The sequence below is a fragment of the Aotus nancymaae genome, unplaced genomic scaffold (genome assembly GCF_030222135.1).
Source record: "Aotus nancymaae isolate 86718 unplaced genomic scaffold, 86718_ANA_hifiasm-v0.15.2.pri h1tg000046l, whole genome shotgun sequence".
In the NCBI taxonomy this organism is placed as follows: Eukaryota; Metazoa; Chordata; class Mammalia; order Primates; family Aotidae; genus Aotus; species Aotus nancymaae.
Genome location: NW_026988460.1, coordinates 3038121 through 3053774, shown reverse-complemented (window position 1 = coordinate 3053774; position 15654 = coordinate 3038121). Strand labels below are relative to the sequence as shown.

Below are 15654 nucleotides of genomic sequence, written 5' to 3'. Positions count from 1 at the left end.
GAAATTTTTTTCCAAAGCATATTTCATTCACCCTGGTGGCTTTTGCACACTGAGCATAATAGAGTGTGTACAAACGGTGACATATGTATGTGTTGTGTGAATAATTTAGGTAAGATGTTCACAGGAAGAAACCCTGAACTACAGCTTCAAAGATGTGAGAAGAAAAAGAGTGAAGGTAGAAAAATGAAACATTGTTAATGGCTAAGAGTATAACTGTGATAATCATTTCTGATGATATTTCATCAGATTAGGCATTTGCTCAGGCCCAAGATGAAGATCCATTTTGCCTATATGGATTTTATGAACTTGTGTAGGATTGTTAGTTTTTAACACTAACAGGCAAATTCAGGTATTTTGTTGCATCTTTGAAAAGTCATGTTGTATGCTTTTATTGCCCTAAAACCTTGTTTTGTTTCTGCTTTCAGAGTTCTTACGGATATGGTGACCTATTCTCTGACACATGGAATGCATTTACTGATTATGACATTATACATTTGAAAACTTACGATTCCAAAAGGGTACTGGAAATTTTCCTGAAATGTCTGAATGAATATCTGTTGTGTGCAGATGACTTGCTCATAAACGTTTATTATGAGTTCCTATTAGCCATCACCACTGATTTCTGAATTTCCTTTATTATAATTAGAATCCTCAGTGTTGTTAATCATGCAGCCTTTGAAAACTTTTTTCTGTAATTTTTCCAAAAATATGAATTCTGTTCTCTTTGAGTGAAATCGTGTGCTATTCAGACAATCTTAATGCAAAATGGAGATTAATTAAACTCTATTTTTCAAAGTTATAAGTGCTATTTTAGTGTGAAGGGTGCAAATTACATCCTCTTATCTTTTAATGTATCTTTGTTCTTAGGTATGTTTTAAAGAAGCTGTTTTTTCATTACTCCCCCGTATGAGGTATGGGCTGTTCTATAATACTCCTCTGGTAAGCACAATTAGCATTTATATTTACAGACATTATTCTTCATAGATTTTAAGATAACATTTATATGTAACTTGACAGTATCTTAAATTACAATACAGAGTATTCACTGTAATATGAACTGGTGTTTTTATTTTAGATATCTGGCTGTCAAAATACTGGACTATTCAGGGCATTTTCCCAGCATGTACTACACAGACTAAACATCACACAAGAAGGACCCAAGGTAATGGATACACTGTGGATTCTGAGGTGGGCTTGAGTTTTCTTCCCTAATAAAAATCAATACTATCTTTTCAGAAACAAAAATAATCAGGAGACTGTGTTTTTGTGTTAACATTTTCTGGGGAGGCTAAGGCAGGTGGATCACTTGAGTCCAGGATTTTAAAACCAGCCTTGCCAACATGGTAAAACCCCATCTCTACAAAAAATACAAAAATTAGCCAGATGTGGTGGCATGCGCCTGCAAATCCAGCTTCTCAGGAGGCTGGGGCATGAGAATCACTTGAACCTAGGAGGCAGAGGCTGCAGTGAGCTCCGATCATGCCTTTGCACGCCAGCCTGGGTGACAGAGCAAGAGTCTGTCACCCGAAAAAAACCAAAAACATTTTCTGACCTAGAGTCCTCTGAAACCAGGTGTCAAAAACCTATAAAATAGAAGATAAGGAATATTACAAGAATGCTTCCTCCTGCCTTCCTTTCCCCCTTCATTGGCTGTATCTCCCTCACCTCCCCAAATCTTCATCTAACCTACACAACCCCTGCCAAGAAATTCACCCACCTGGCCAAACAGATAATGTGAGGGGCTGGTTTTTGCCTTCAGTAGCTAAAGTAGGTAACATTTTTATTCCCTGAGAATGGTGAAGGAATCAGGCTAAAAAAGAATAGTTCATTAATGTGTCCTGGTTGAGTTTCATCTCTTTGTGAAATTAAATTTTAGGTTCAGATGTTCATTCATCTACCCAGACATTTACAGTGTTATTTTGCTATTTCATTTTGATTACAGGATGGAAAAATTCGAGTCACCATTCTTGCACGGAGCACGGAATACCGGAAGATCCTAAACCAAAATGAGGTTAGTTTTTGATATGCATCTTTAATGCCTTCATAGTGAATTGGCCTTCCCAGGACTACTGTGCTTTGTTTTCTTTCACATTACATTAAAAGCTTCGGTTTAAAACTATTAGTTTTGAGAAAAGTTTGATGGCCTATGCCTAGTTCATTTATTGGATTTGAATTTCTAGTGAGATTCACCAAACCACCCATGGACAAACTAGCTTTGCCTTATAGTAAATGTTCATCTGCATCAACTCAGCATGGGAAAAGCTATCTGAATCTTACCTTTACTGCAGTAGAGGGCATCTGGACAAACGAGTAGCAAAAATGCAAGACTTTCTTTTGCATAGTTGATGCAAAAAATGGCATCAATCCTGTGGTATCAGTGGCAGATTAAGTTGCAGGAGTCTCTATCCTCTTACGTGACTATGTCTTAGAAACTGCATTTCAGGCATCCTGACTCGTTTCAGTAGCACCAACTCATAAATTATATTTAACCTCAATGAGATTACCATGCAAGGCTACTACCTACAACATCATGGCCTGAAGATAGCCTGGCAGTGGTAAGAATTTATTCCACAATAATTAATTGAGCACCTGCTATGTGCCAGGCCATGTTCTAGGCCCTGCCCTCATGGAGCTTACACTTTAGAGGTGAGAGACAGATAAGAAGCAAGTAAAGAAGTCAGTAAGTATGGTGATGTTAGGCAGTGATAAGTGCTTCGAAGGGTATGAACCAGAGTGATGGATGGAAGGGGGTTGGCAGTCAGGCGAGAGCATTCAAAGAGGCGCTGCTTAGACTGAGACCTAATCAGAGACAAATCTATCAAGAGAAAGAGCCTCCCGGGCAGAGGTAAATGAGCTGTCAGTATTCTAGAAACAGAGAGAATACCCCAATATGGCTGTAGCATTATGAGAGAAGTGGGGTAATAAAAAAGCACTCAGAGAAGTAGGGCATGGTGCGGGGAGGCACAGATCATATCAATCTCCTAGACCTTAGTGGGAGAGGGATTTTATTCCCGTGTAGGGGAAAGCCACTGTGAAATTGTAAGTAGGGTGTTGTCAGTAGAATGTCTCTTCCTCCTCCCTGCAAAAGATGTCCACATCCAAATCCTTGGAACCTGTGAACCGGTTAGGTTACATGGCAAAGGTAAAGTAAGGTTGTGGATGGAATTAAGGTCCCCAACCAACTGACCTTAAAGTAAGATTATCCTGGATTATCCACGTGAGGCCGGTAAAATCACAAATGGGCCTTACACTCCATCTGCCAGAGAACTTTTGCCTCTGCCTGCACAACTCTTTTCTTCACTGGATTCTTCTCACTGATCAGATCTCAGTTCATCCTTTCCTTAAAAGTGGGAGAGGGAGGCAGGAAAGAGAGTCAGAGAAGGAGATATAAGGGAAGTGGGGCCAGAGATGCCACGTTGCTGGCTTTGAAGATGGACGGGGCATACCTCGAGCCATGGAGTGTGGAGGGCTTCTAGAAGCTGGAAAAGGCAATTTTCCCTTCTTCCCTGGAGCCCGCAGGAGGAACACAGCCCTGCTAACACCCTGATGTTAGCCTAGTGAGACCAATGTCAGGCTTCAATCCTGCAGAACTGTACGGGGATAAATTTTGTTGTGTTAAGCTGCTAAATTTGAGGCAGTTTGTTACAGTAGCAAATGGAAAACAAATACAGAGGGAGAGACGTGAATTGACATTTATTTTTAAGTCATTCTGCCTGTAAGAGTTGAGAGCAGGGAGATGGATCAGAAGCTGTTCTTGTGGCCCGGGGAGAGCGTTTAGCTAAAGTGATGACAGTAGAGATGACACGGTAAACAGATCCAAAATATATTTTGGAGATAGGATCTATGATACTGACTTTTGGAATATAAAAGTACATTCACGTTAGAGAAGGCCAGGAAGGGTATCAAGGATCAAGTGCAACTCAAGGCTTTTAACTTGAGCAGGTAAGTGGAAACAAAATGGAAAATAGTAGGAGGGAAGCGGGGGAGTCAGGTTTTGATGGGTAAAATATTTTACATAGACTAATTTGGCTGCCTAACAGGCTGATCAGAATTATGTAATTAACATCTCTTCCTAAGACCCATATGGATTACAGAGGACATGAACATATGGCATAATGAGGTGTTAATTGTAAGCTCTGTGGATGGAAGAAATGAGCAGTGTGTGTGTGGGTGTGTGTGTGTATTTGTATGTGTGTGTTTAAAGACCTAGAAATAAGAACATATCAAATAGTGCACTGTTGGGTATACACAGGGGAAGCCTCAGTAGCCAACAGGTCAACAGTTTATATTGGTATAGACCATATGTATTGAGTGCTAATTGGGGGTCAAGCATATTATTATTTTTTTATTTTTTTGAGATAGAGTCTCGCTCTGTCACCAGGCTGAAGTGCAGTGGCACGATCTCAGCTCACTGCAACCTCCACCTCCCGGGGTCAAGTGATTCTCCTGCCTCAGCCTCCCAAGTAGCTGGGACTACAGGCATGTGCCACCACACCCAGCTAATTTTTGTATTTCTAGTAGAGACGGGGTTTTACCATCTTGGCCAGGATGGTCTCGATCTCTTGACCTCGTGATCTTCCCGCCTCAGCCTCCTAAAGTGCTGGGATTACAGGCTTGAGCCACTGTGCCTGGCCCTAAAGCATATATTGTGCGCTCCTTTTTTTTTTTTTTTGAGACGGAGTTTCGCTCTTGTTATCCAGGCTGGAGTGCAATGGCACGATCTCGGCTCACCGCAACCTCCGCCTCCTGGGTTCAGGCAATTCTCCTGCCTCAGCCTCCTGTGTAGCTGGGATTACAGGCATGCACCACCATGCCCAGCTAATTTTTGTATTTTTAGTAGAGACGGGGTTTCACCATGTTGACCAGGATGGTCTCGATCTCTTGACCTCGTGATCCACCCGCCTCGGCCTCCCAAAGTGCTGGGATTACAGGTGTGAGCCACCGCGCCTGGCCGTGTGCTCCTTTTGTACATTATGCCTCTCAACCCTCCCAGCAAACCCATGAGGTAGGTATTCTATTATTGTCCTCTGTTCTAGACAAGGACACTGAGGCTCAGTGGTTAAAAAACATGCCTAAGGTCACCCAGCTGGTGATTAGAGTAACAGGGGCGTGAGTGAAGGTAGTCGGGGACTGAAACTGCTTTCTTAGCCAGAGTGTGCTACTGCTAAAACAGCAAATAGACTTCAGAGGAGGTGGAATCTACCCCCGGCCCCTGTCCATCAGGAAGGGGCAGGCTGAGGAGCAGCATCAGGCTGAGGAGCAGAGAAGTCCAGTAGAAAGATATAGTGCTGGTAGGTGCTTCAGTGCAGGGGTGAGGCTTTCAGATCCAGTCATGCACCTTGCCCAGATGATGGCGGCCAACGGTGAAATTTGATCATTCAGCCCCCAGCTCCAAGCCAAAGAGCACCCAGCTGGCTGCTTCTCTCCTCAGGATTGAATGTCACTAGAAAGGCAGCTCCCGGGCAGGGAAGAAAGCATCTTTGGCTATACTTCTATTAATAAATAGTTAATACAACCCAAATGGCCTCATTAAGTCATGGCTTGTGGAATCCTGCCCAACTTCAGGATTTGAATAGCCACTGGAAGGGTTAGGGCCACCTTTCTTGTGCAACTAGAAGTCGTGAAAAAGCGCATGCTTTCCCTGAGACCCTCGGCACACGTGATTCCTTTCATGTGGGCAATCTCGTTAAAAGACCAAGGCTTATACCATCTGACTGATTCTCTCCTGTAAAACAGAGTTCTAATCCTCCTACCCCTTCAACTCTTTATAAGAGTTCAGGAGCTATCTGGAGAGAGAAATTTCCATGTCATGATTCTGTGTGTGTGTGTGTGTTTGTTTGTGTGTGTGTGTGTGAGAGAGAGAGACAGACAGACAGACACACAGGAGAGGGGATTAAATCTTGGTCACTGCTTGTTGCTTTCTGTAAGCAGGACAGTAGAGTACACTGGTTAGGAACACAGGTTCTGGCGTCAGAAGACCTAGATTTATTTTTGTCTGTGCATTTGGGAGCTGTAAGATCCTGGAAAAGTTATTTTACTTCTCTGAGCCTATCTTGTCTAATTTGTAAAGTGGGCTTAGTACTAATACTTACTTGATATGACTTTTTTTTTTGAGACGGAGTTTTGCTGTTGTTGTTCAGGGTGTATGTAGTACAGTGGCACAATCTCGGCTCACTGCAACCTCCACCTCCTAGATTCAAGTGACTTTCCTGCTTCAACCTCCCAAGTAGCTGGGATTACAGGCATGCACCACCACGCCTGGCTAATTTTGCTTTAGCCAGGATTTCACCGTGTTGGTCAGTCTGGTCTTGAACTCCTGACCTCAGGTGATTCACCTGCCTCGGCCTCCCAAAGTACTGGGATTACAGGCATGAGCCACCATGACCAGCCATTTGATAGGATTCTTATGAGTATTAAATGAAGTAAACCTAACGACACACTTAGAAATGCCAGCACCATTTACATGCCCTGTCGATGATACTTGAAACTGTTGATATTGCTGTTGCGGTGTTGTGTATGCCACAAGGCAACATGATACAGGTGCAGAAATTTCTGAGTGGTGCTGATACCCAGTGGCCTAATTGTGAGGGACATAGAGAACCATGACTATATTTTCGATAATAGATTAACAATGCTTTATTACTTTTTGTTTGCTAGAATAATAACTGTTTTTCTTTCTCTTTTTTTGAGACAGAGTCTCGCTCTGCCACCCAGGCTGGAGTGCAGTGGTGCGATCCCGGCTCACTGCACCCTCTGCCTCCTGGGTTCAAGCGAGTCTCCTGCCTCAGCCTCCCAAGTAGCTGGGATTACAGGCACCCACCACCACACCTGGCTAATTTTTGTATATTTAGTAGAGACGGGGCTTCACCATGTTGGCAAGCTGGTTTCCAACTCCTGACCTTAGGTGATCCGCCTGCCTTGGCCTCCCAAAGTGCTGGGATTACAGGTGTGAGCCACTACACCTGGCCAGAATAATTGTTTTACTATATAGAAGTACTGAAAATATTTTTCTGCCAAGACCTTAGTATTTTCAGAGGATGAGGTTCAAAGTGCTAGTGGGTTGTCTGAAATGAGATAATGGGTGGGACAAAAACTCTGAAGGTAAAGTCTGGAACATTTTGGGTATTCTGGTACCCAAAAATGTATGGGTAGATCACAAGGTCAAGAGATCGAGACCATCCTGGCCAACAGAGTGAAACTCCATCTCTAAAAAAATAAAAATAAAAATAAAGTTGAGGGAATAATAAGCAAATGGTAATAACAACAGTTAATGGTTAGTGTATTTGTGTGCTTAGCACTTGTAATAACAACAGTTCATGGTTAGTGTATTTCTGTGCTTAGCACTTTGCTTCCACGAATTTTCTCCTTTCAGCCTCACAACAACACAGTGTTTGGTATCTGAGGGGGGTAGAGTCATGTGTTCACAGGTGAAGCCTGGATTTGAACTTAATGACAGTTCTAAATGATTGACCCAAATGATATTTACTTATTTATTTTCTTTTTATTTGCTGTTGTTACCAAATGATATTTAATATCTGAAATATTACATGCAAAAAAAGAAGAAATTTTAGGACTCATAAAGGAGAGTAAAACAGAAGGGAAAGAAGGAAAAGAAATGCTAAATGTTTCTCTTTTTTTCCCAGCTTGTAAATGCACTGAAAACAGTATCTACATTTGAAGTCCAGATTGTTGATTACAAGTATAAGTAAGTAATAGCTAATCTCAGCAGACACGGTCAGCTTTTGCTTGGATGAGGTCAAGGGGGCGAGAAAGCATTTTTCCAGTGGGAGGTGTTGGTATTTGTAGGCTCAGAAGGAATAAGCAGACACTATAAATGAATGAAATGGGCAGGTGAGGGCCCTGGGACCAGGGGCAGTTACTCTTCAGCTTTCTGGGGCCTGCTGTTGTGACTCCATCTCCTTACTCAAAAGAAGTGATGAATTCAGATTTCCATTTACAATTTCAGAGGTTTTTTTTGGGGGGTGGGGGACAAAGTCTTGCTCTGTCACCCAGGCAGGAATACAGTGGCACCATCTCGGCTCACTGCAACCTCTGCCTCCGGGTTCAAGCATTTCTTCTGCCTCTGCTTCCCAAGTAGCTAGGACTACAGGCATATGCCACCATGTCTGGCTAATTTTTGTATTTTTAGTAGAGATGAGGTTTCACCATGTTGGCCAGGCTGGTCTTGAAGTCCTGACCTCAAGTAATCCGCCTGCCTCTGCCTCTCAGAGTGCTGCGATTACAGAAATGTGCCACTGCACCCAGCCTAAAATTTCAGAAGTTTAAAAAAATTGACAGGCTGGACGCGGTGGCTCATGCTTGTATTCCTAGCACTTTGGGAGGCCAAGGTAGGTGAATTGCCTGAGCTCAGGAGTCCAAGATCAGCCTGGGCAACACAGTGAAACCCTGTCTCTACTAAAAAATACAAAAAATTGGCCAGGCATGGCAGCGTGTGCCTGTAGTCCCAGCTATTTGGCAGGCTGAGGCAGGAGAATGGCTTGAACCCAGGAGGTGGAGGTTGCAGTGAGCCGAGATCATGCCACTGCACTCCAGTCTGGTGACAGAGCAAGACTCCATCTCAAAAAAAAAAAAAGAAAAAAGGCAACTAGTTTGCCCTCCTAGCTGCCAGATTTCAACATCTGACTTAAAATTATGTATATGGGGATAATTTGAGGGTCAGAATAACTTGAGATTTTTTAAAAATCATATAAAATGTTTACATTTCTTTTAAAACTCTCATATAACTAAAAGACTTAGAAAGACAGAATATGTACTATTCACAATCTGGGTAATTTCTGTTGCTAGAATTCCATCTTCCTTGTAAAAGTAGTACATGCTTCTGGTTGAAAAAGTCAAGCAGTATAGAAAAGATCAGAAGGAAAAGTGAAAACTTTTGTCTCCATGTCCACCCACAATCACAGCTGTGTTTTCCAAATCTAACACTAAGAATGCTTTTCAGTTAAAGGAAGTATACATATCCCAGCAGTAGGAGAAATATCTAATGTAGATGACAGGTTGATGGGTGCAGCATACCACCATGGCAAGTGTATACCTATGTAACAAACCTGCACGTTCTGCACATGTACCCCAGAACTTAAAGTATATGTAATAAAATAAGTATATATATCCCAGCATGTAGGTATCTAATATAGATAAATTTAATTTCAGAGAATGTAAGCATGGGAGCTTTGCACTTCATTCATCATGCATTAATTCATTTGTGCAAGAAATCTCTAAACTGGGGACCCATGAGCTGGTCACCAGGCTCAGCAGTAGGAATCCCATTATGGAGGATGGCATAGCTCTCATCTTGGGGATCTCAGACAGTGAATAGAGATAAATAGCAATTGTAAAAACAGCTACTATTTATTGAGACATACGTTTATGCTTACTTGCTTTATCTCATCCCATGCTTTCAACAATCTTCTGACTTGGCACAGCTAGTCCCATTTTACAGATTATACTCTGCTGCACTGGCTACCTTCAGTGTTGCATAAAGAAATGAGTGAGCCAAGACGGGGCTCCCACATCAGTCCCAAAACCATTCACTGAGATGAGGCTGGGAAGGAATGGAAAGAACTGGGGAGGGCACCTCTGAAGCTGTATTATTGACTGGCTTTTAAGGATGTGTTGGAGTTTCTCAGATAAGCCAGAATGACAATAAATTCATACCATGCCAGTCTGTGGGAAATGTTAGTAACGTGTTAGTGTGGGGATTGGTGAGCGCTGACCACAGGCGTTTCCACAGCTGGCAGCTCCAGGGGTATGTTCACCTGGGTGAATGGCTGTCCTTCCCTTGGCATCAGTTCCCATTCCTGGAGAAACTGAGGCACATGTTCTCAGTGCGATACACATACGCACACAGCTGTCTTCCTTTTCCTATGCAGAGTTTTGGTTGTTAGCTGGTATAAAAGGGAATTCACCTTCCTTTCTTAGATCCAAAATAATCGTGATCATTTATTTTTCTTTACTTTGGGTAAAGTGGGGCTGAAAGATCTCATTTCTTTCTGTTAATTCAGAATATCACCCTTATTCTAACATTTCTCCCTAGCCTCACCTCAGTGAACTGTTTTGGGACTGATTTTTGGTTGAAAGTTTACACATCTGTCAGTGTCTTGGATTTAGAGAACACTTGTACAATCCTAACATGCATGAAACTGTAGATTTGTCTTTTGCAAAGGCAGGATAGTGCCCTGGTGGTATCCGAGATCGTTTTGGGTGTACCCAGATGGCATTAAAAAACTTAAATCACACTAGGAGAAATTTTTTTTAAATCCTTTTATTATCCTAAGGAAATAATTTTTAATTTAGTGCTAGTGTGTCACAACATCTCTTTAACACTTGCTAATTTCTCTTTTTCATGAAGAAAGAGCAGGCTTCCAGCTCCGAGCTTTGTCTTGAAATAGTATATACCTCGATTTGAATACTACTTAGTTTGATTATATCAATTTTTACAATTTTGTTGATGTCATGTGTCGCTGATTTTCCATTTAAAGTTTTCTTTAAAAATAAATGTACTTAAGCCTAAAAGGATAGGTGAGCTTACTTAGAAAATATGTTACATTATTGGCCAGGTGCAGTGACTCACGCCTGTAATCCCAGCACTTTGGGAGGCGGAGGCAGGCAGATCACCTGAGATCAGGAGTTCAAGACCAGCCTGGCTAACATGGCGAAATCCCATTTCTACTAAAAATACGAAAAATTAGCTTGGTGTGGTGGTGCACACCTATAATCCCAGCTACTCGGGATGCTGAGGCAGGAGAATCGCTTGAACCTAGGAGGTGAAGGTTGCAGTGAGCTGAGACTGTGCCATTGCACTCCAGCTTGGGCAACAGAGCGAAACTCTGTCTCAAAAAATATGTTAAATTATTAAGAAATTAATGTATTAATTACTAGAGTGCACTTGAAATTGGCAAAAGTGGTTCTTAAAAATGGAATGTGGTTTTAAATGGGAAATACGCTTTTATAAATATCCTTACTGTGAATCATGAGCTAACAACCTGATACTTCTCTCTTCTCCCCATCTCTCTTGTGTTATTCTGTATGTTTACAGAGAACTTGGGTTTTTAGATCAACTAAGGATCACACACAACACGGACATATTTATTGGAATGCATGGAGCTGGTCTTACCCATTTACTTTTCCTTCCAGACTGGGCTGCTGTATTTGAACTGTAAGTGTTTGGGGGCAGTTTTACACTGAAGCAGCTGATAATGCTTTTTATGCATGCTAAGGCTTTCATTCTGAGCATCAAAAGGCTTAATATTTAATCATTCAAAAAGAGAAGTCACATCATATAGACATCTGGAAAGAAAAAAGTCCTAAAGCTAAAAATATAGTCTGCAGCCTGCCGTTGCACTTAGTAAGCAAACTACTCCTTCTTCTTCCCATCCCCAGCATGATAGGGAAGATGTGAATCTGTGGTTTCCTTATTCTGAGTTTGTTCCTGCATACCTCCCAAACTGTGAGCTGCTTCTTGCAAACAGTGTAGTTATCGTGTTAAAAGAGAGCATTTACGTCTCATGTATAACATAGCTCCAAAACACAAGCCAACCACTTCACTTAATGCTTGCTGATCCCATGCACAGGGAAACTGAGGCCCTTGGGTGTAAATGATTTGCCCAGGCCACACCTTTAACTCAGTGGTTGGTTTGTGGAGACATGGCCTTCCCTCTCGTAATAATTCTGCTCTTGACACTGTGCTCCAGTTTAGTTCTTGAGACACTAATAGCAGTTACTGTTACCTCTTTCCCCCTATTCTGTCTCAATATCTGGATTCTGTGGTTTCATTTTTAAAATGATTTGACTCTGTATTTAAATAGGAGGCTATTTAGGAAAAAAGTCATGAACTTCCAATGCCCTGCAAAACGTTTCAAAAATACATACGGTTTATGTAAAGAAATAGCCAGATAATGGATTCTATCTCTATTATTTCTCCTATAGAGAGAGAAGGAAGGTTGGAAGAAAGGAGAAAGGAAGAGAGAGAAATGTAACTTAGAAAACTCAAGCCTTAGAGTCTTTGAACCTGGGTTCGACTTTTTCATCCTTCACTATTTAGTTATGTGACCTTGAAAGTGTTACCTACCCCCGCTTGCCGCTTTCATACATTTAAAGACAGAGGTATTATGAGGTGGTATCAAGTCCATAGGCAGCACGTCCTATTGAATATGGTCAGTCTTCTCCATTCCGTAACCCTAATTTGTTTTTTAAAAGTTAAGTTAATTAGTTCAGAGAGTATTTTTAAATTCTCTTCCTCCGTCTTGTTTACTGTCTTCCTCAGTCTTGTTTACAACCTTTTGCAAGGACATATTTGGGAGATGCATTTTATGTTCGCAGAGATTTGTTGATTTGGCAAAAACCTTGGACAAAAGCCTCATGTTGTGACACACTTGTGTCCTTAGGTACAACTGTGAAGATGAACGCTGTTACTTAGACTTGGCCAGGCTGAGAGGCGTTCACTACATCACTTGGCAAAGGCAGAACAAAGTCTTTCCTCAGGATAAGGTAAAGTTCAATCACAAAACTCACCTTGCTTCATTTTTAATTGGTTTGAAGTGTCCAATTATTGATATGAAAAATGGTCATTGAACTTCAGTGCTGCAAAGATAAACTGTTCTCTGGAATAGTGAATTGTTGTATTTTATATTTGCAAGTAGGAGAAAAAGGAGAATTAAGCACCCTGTATCTTTAATGTTGTAAAGGCAGCTTCATGGAATTTGAGCTTAGAAAGATCTATTAGAGTATATACAGAGGGGATCAACAAGCTACAGCCCTGGGGGCAAAGCCAGCCCATGACATGTTTTTGTACAGAAAGCACAGTCGTGCCTGTGTGTTTATGTATTGTCCCTAGCTGTTTTTGCACTTCAGTGACAGAGTTGAGTAACTGTGACTGAGATCTTAGAGTCAGCAGAGCTGAGAATATTTATCATCTGGCCCTTAACAGAAAAAGTTTGCTGGTCTCTGATGTAGAGTATAAATTAGTTGCCTTAGCCAAAGTAACATAATTTTCTTGCTGTAGAGAAAACCATGCCCTCAGTGAGTTATGGATCTGTGTTTTGACTTGTTTTCGCAGGGCCACCATCCAACCCTGGGGGAGCACCCAAAGTTCACCAACTACTCTTTCGATGTAGAAGAATTTATGTATCTTGTCCTTCAGGCTGCAGACCACGTATTGCAACACCCAAAGTGGCCGTTTAAGAAGAAACGTGATGAGCTATAAATATTTGAGTCTGTTTGCAAAAAGAGTGTTTAAACACTTCAACCCCCAGACTTAGAATTAAATCAGTAAGGCAACCTGTTATTCCCTATCCCCAAATTACCTTTTCTATGCCAAAACATACCTTCAGGATATTGTTATGTGTTTTATAGACATTAAGTGTTTCGTGTGGTTTTTGTGTCATTGCTATTTACCAATAGCAATAATTTTGCACTGAAAACTTTTTATAGTTCAAAAATTGGGCATAGACTCCCTGGTATAATTGAACTTTCTTTCTTTTTTTTCTTTTCTTTTTTTTTGAGACAGTCTCACTCTGTCACCTAGGCTGGAGTGCAGTGGCAGCATCTCAGCTCACTGCACCCTCCACCTCCTGGGTTCAAGTTCTTGTGCCTCAGCCTCCCAAGTAGCTGGGATTACAGGCGTGCAACATCAATCCCAGCTAATTTTTGTATTTTTGGTAGAGACAGTATTGCGCCATGTTGGCCAGGGTGGTCTCAAACTCTGGGCTCAAGAGATCCTCCCACCTTGGCCTCCCAAAGTGCTGGGATTACAGGTGTAAGCCACCATGGATGGACTTGAACTTTCTCTTTTTAGGGATACCAAAGTTTTCAACTTTTTCAGCTTTAGAATTTGTAAATGTTTTTGTAGAATATTATATGATTGTAATTCCAGAGTATTCCAACTTGTTTATGATATATTTGGGTAAATTTACAGCTGCTCTTTTATTTTCCATAATCTGGTTGTAGCACTGATTGTGGTAGGAAAGGAAAACATGCAAAACACACACACACACACACACACACACACACACGAGTTGTGATTCTCAGTACCAAGCTATAGGACCATGTTACATAGATCAGAGTTTAGTCGGCTCCAGGTGGTATGCATCAAGAACCTGAATCAATCATGCCACTATATTTATTTATATTTACATGTTTCATATTCGAATCATGTTTTCCTAAAATGTAGCAACTACATGTGATAAAAGCAAATTAGAACATTCTGTAGGACTGTTTTGCATAACTTCTATCTGGTTTCTACTGATTCCTTCTTAGCCATGGAGAGCATTTAATGATTAATTTATATATGAAAATGTTTTCCATGTTATGTATTTGTAATTGCCTATACCAGTGTGTATGCATCTACCTCTATCGGCATGAAAGTATTCAAGTCTTTGATTTCAAAAACTTCAAGTTAGCCTCACGAAGAGAATTTTTCCCTATAAAAAAGTAAGACCAAGAAAAAACAAAGACGTGTGGCTTGTTCAATCAAAATGAAAAAGAAGCCATAAGAAAGTGTCATTGATTAAAAAGAATATGTAGCCCCACTCTTTGAATGGGATTCATTTCTTACGGTAATGAACTTTCAATTTAGTAGTCAGAAACCATGGATTTATTTTACTGCACAATGTGAAGTTTACATTTTATTGACACTTGAGCAGTCCAATTTAGAGACTGGTTACTTCTGTTTTTTAAAGTAGGGGGGTAGAAAATTACAGCATAGCTAAATTTTTAAAAACATTTTAGAGTTGGAAAAAAATGCATCAGAAAAATGACACACAGAATGTCTAGACCTTTACTGAAGATGTTTGCTGACCCCCCACTTTAAAGGATTTAAAAAGTCTTTTAGAATTGAGGACTATTTATTAAAATACCTGTAAAGAAAATAGTGAATCACTGTAGCAATAGCTTTGATTCAGATCTTAAAATGGTATAAAAAGAATATAAAAACAACATGTTATGAATTTTCAAATGACAGGTATTGCAACTGTGCAAAATACTGAGTAACCACTGGGAACGTATTTCAGATGAAAGGAATGACAAAGCATGTTGTACTTTGTGTCAGCAAGGCACTGACGTCTGAAAAATGATCTGAAAAAAAGGTTTCACATTGGTCTTCTTACCTCATTTTAAGAAGCATGTGGAAATGGGATGGTATAGACCAGTGAAAATGTCAGAAATTGAGAACAATTTCATAATAAAACTGCTATATTTGAATATTTTGCATTTAAAGAGAGAATACATTTTATATAAACAGAAAAGTACATTTAACACTTTAATTATGGAATTTATGAGACTTTTTGTGGGAACAAAAGGTCTTCAAATTGTAAAATGTAAAGATTGCTCTTTTTATTATGTCTTTAAAAGGGATGCATTTCATTGTATGTTTTGGGTTTGGCTTTGGAATAAATCGTTTTATATTTTATTTGAATATCAGAACCATTTTTAAGGTTTTCTGTGTCGGAATGTTTCTATGCTTGCTTTTTTGGCAATCTGGTAGCTCTTAGGTTATAAAAGTACATCTCTGATGAAGAATTCAGTTTGAGCAAAACATATCTTTTATTTAGCAATTTATTATATGACGCTTCTATAAATGTTACATTGTATAATCATTACCAAAATGACATAAGAATGATGGTTCCTAAGCTTTCAGATTCC

The 15654-nt window shown here is 40.5% G+C and overlaps 1 protein-coding gene across 3 annotated transcripts in view; it reads left to right on the top strand.

The window, feature by feature from the left end:
• EOGT (EGF domain specific O-linked N-acetylglucosamine transferase) overlaps positions 1-13606 on the top strand; it is a 39954-nt gene extending 26348 nt beyond the window's left edge. For all 3 annotated transcript variants that reach the window (XM_012473890.2, XM_064361891.1, XM_012473901.3), the window contains 8 exons: positions 426-518; positions 868-939; positions 1076-1162; positions 1943-2011; positions 7644-7705; positions 11054-11173; positions 12402-12504; positions 13073-13606. In XM_012473890.2, the coding sequence (XP_012329313.2) occupies positions 426-518; positions 868-939; positions 1076-1162; positions 1943-2011; positions 7644-7705; positions 11054-11173; positions 12402-12504; positions 13073-13219 (753 nt within the window). In that variant the 3' untranslated portion in view covers positions 13220-13606. The remainder of the gene's footprint in view (positions 1-425; positions 519-867; positions 940-1075; positions 1163-1942; positions 2012-7643; positions 7706-11053; positions 11174-12401; positions 12505-13072) is intronic.
• Positions 13607-15654: the final 2048 nt, after the last annotated feature.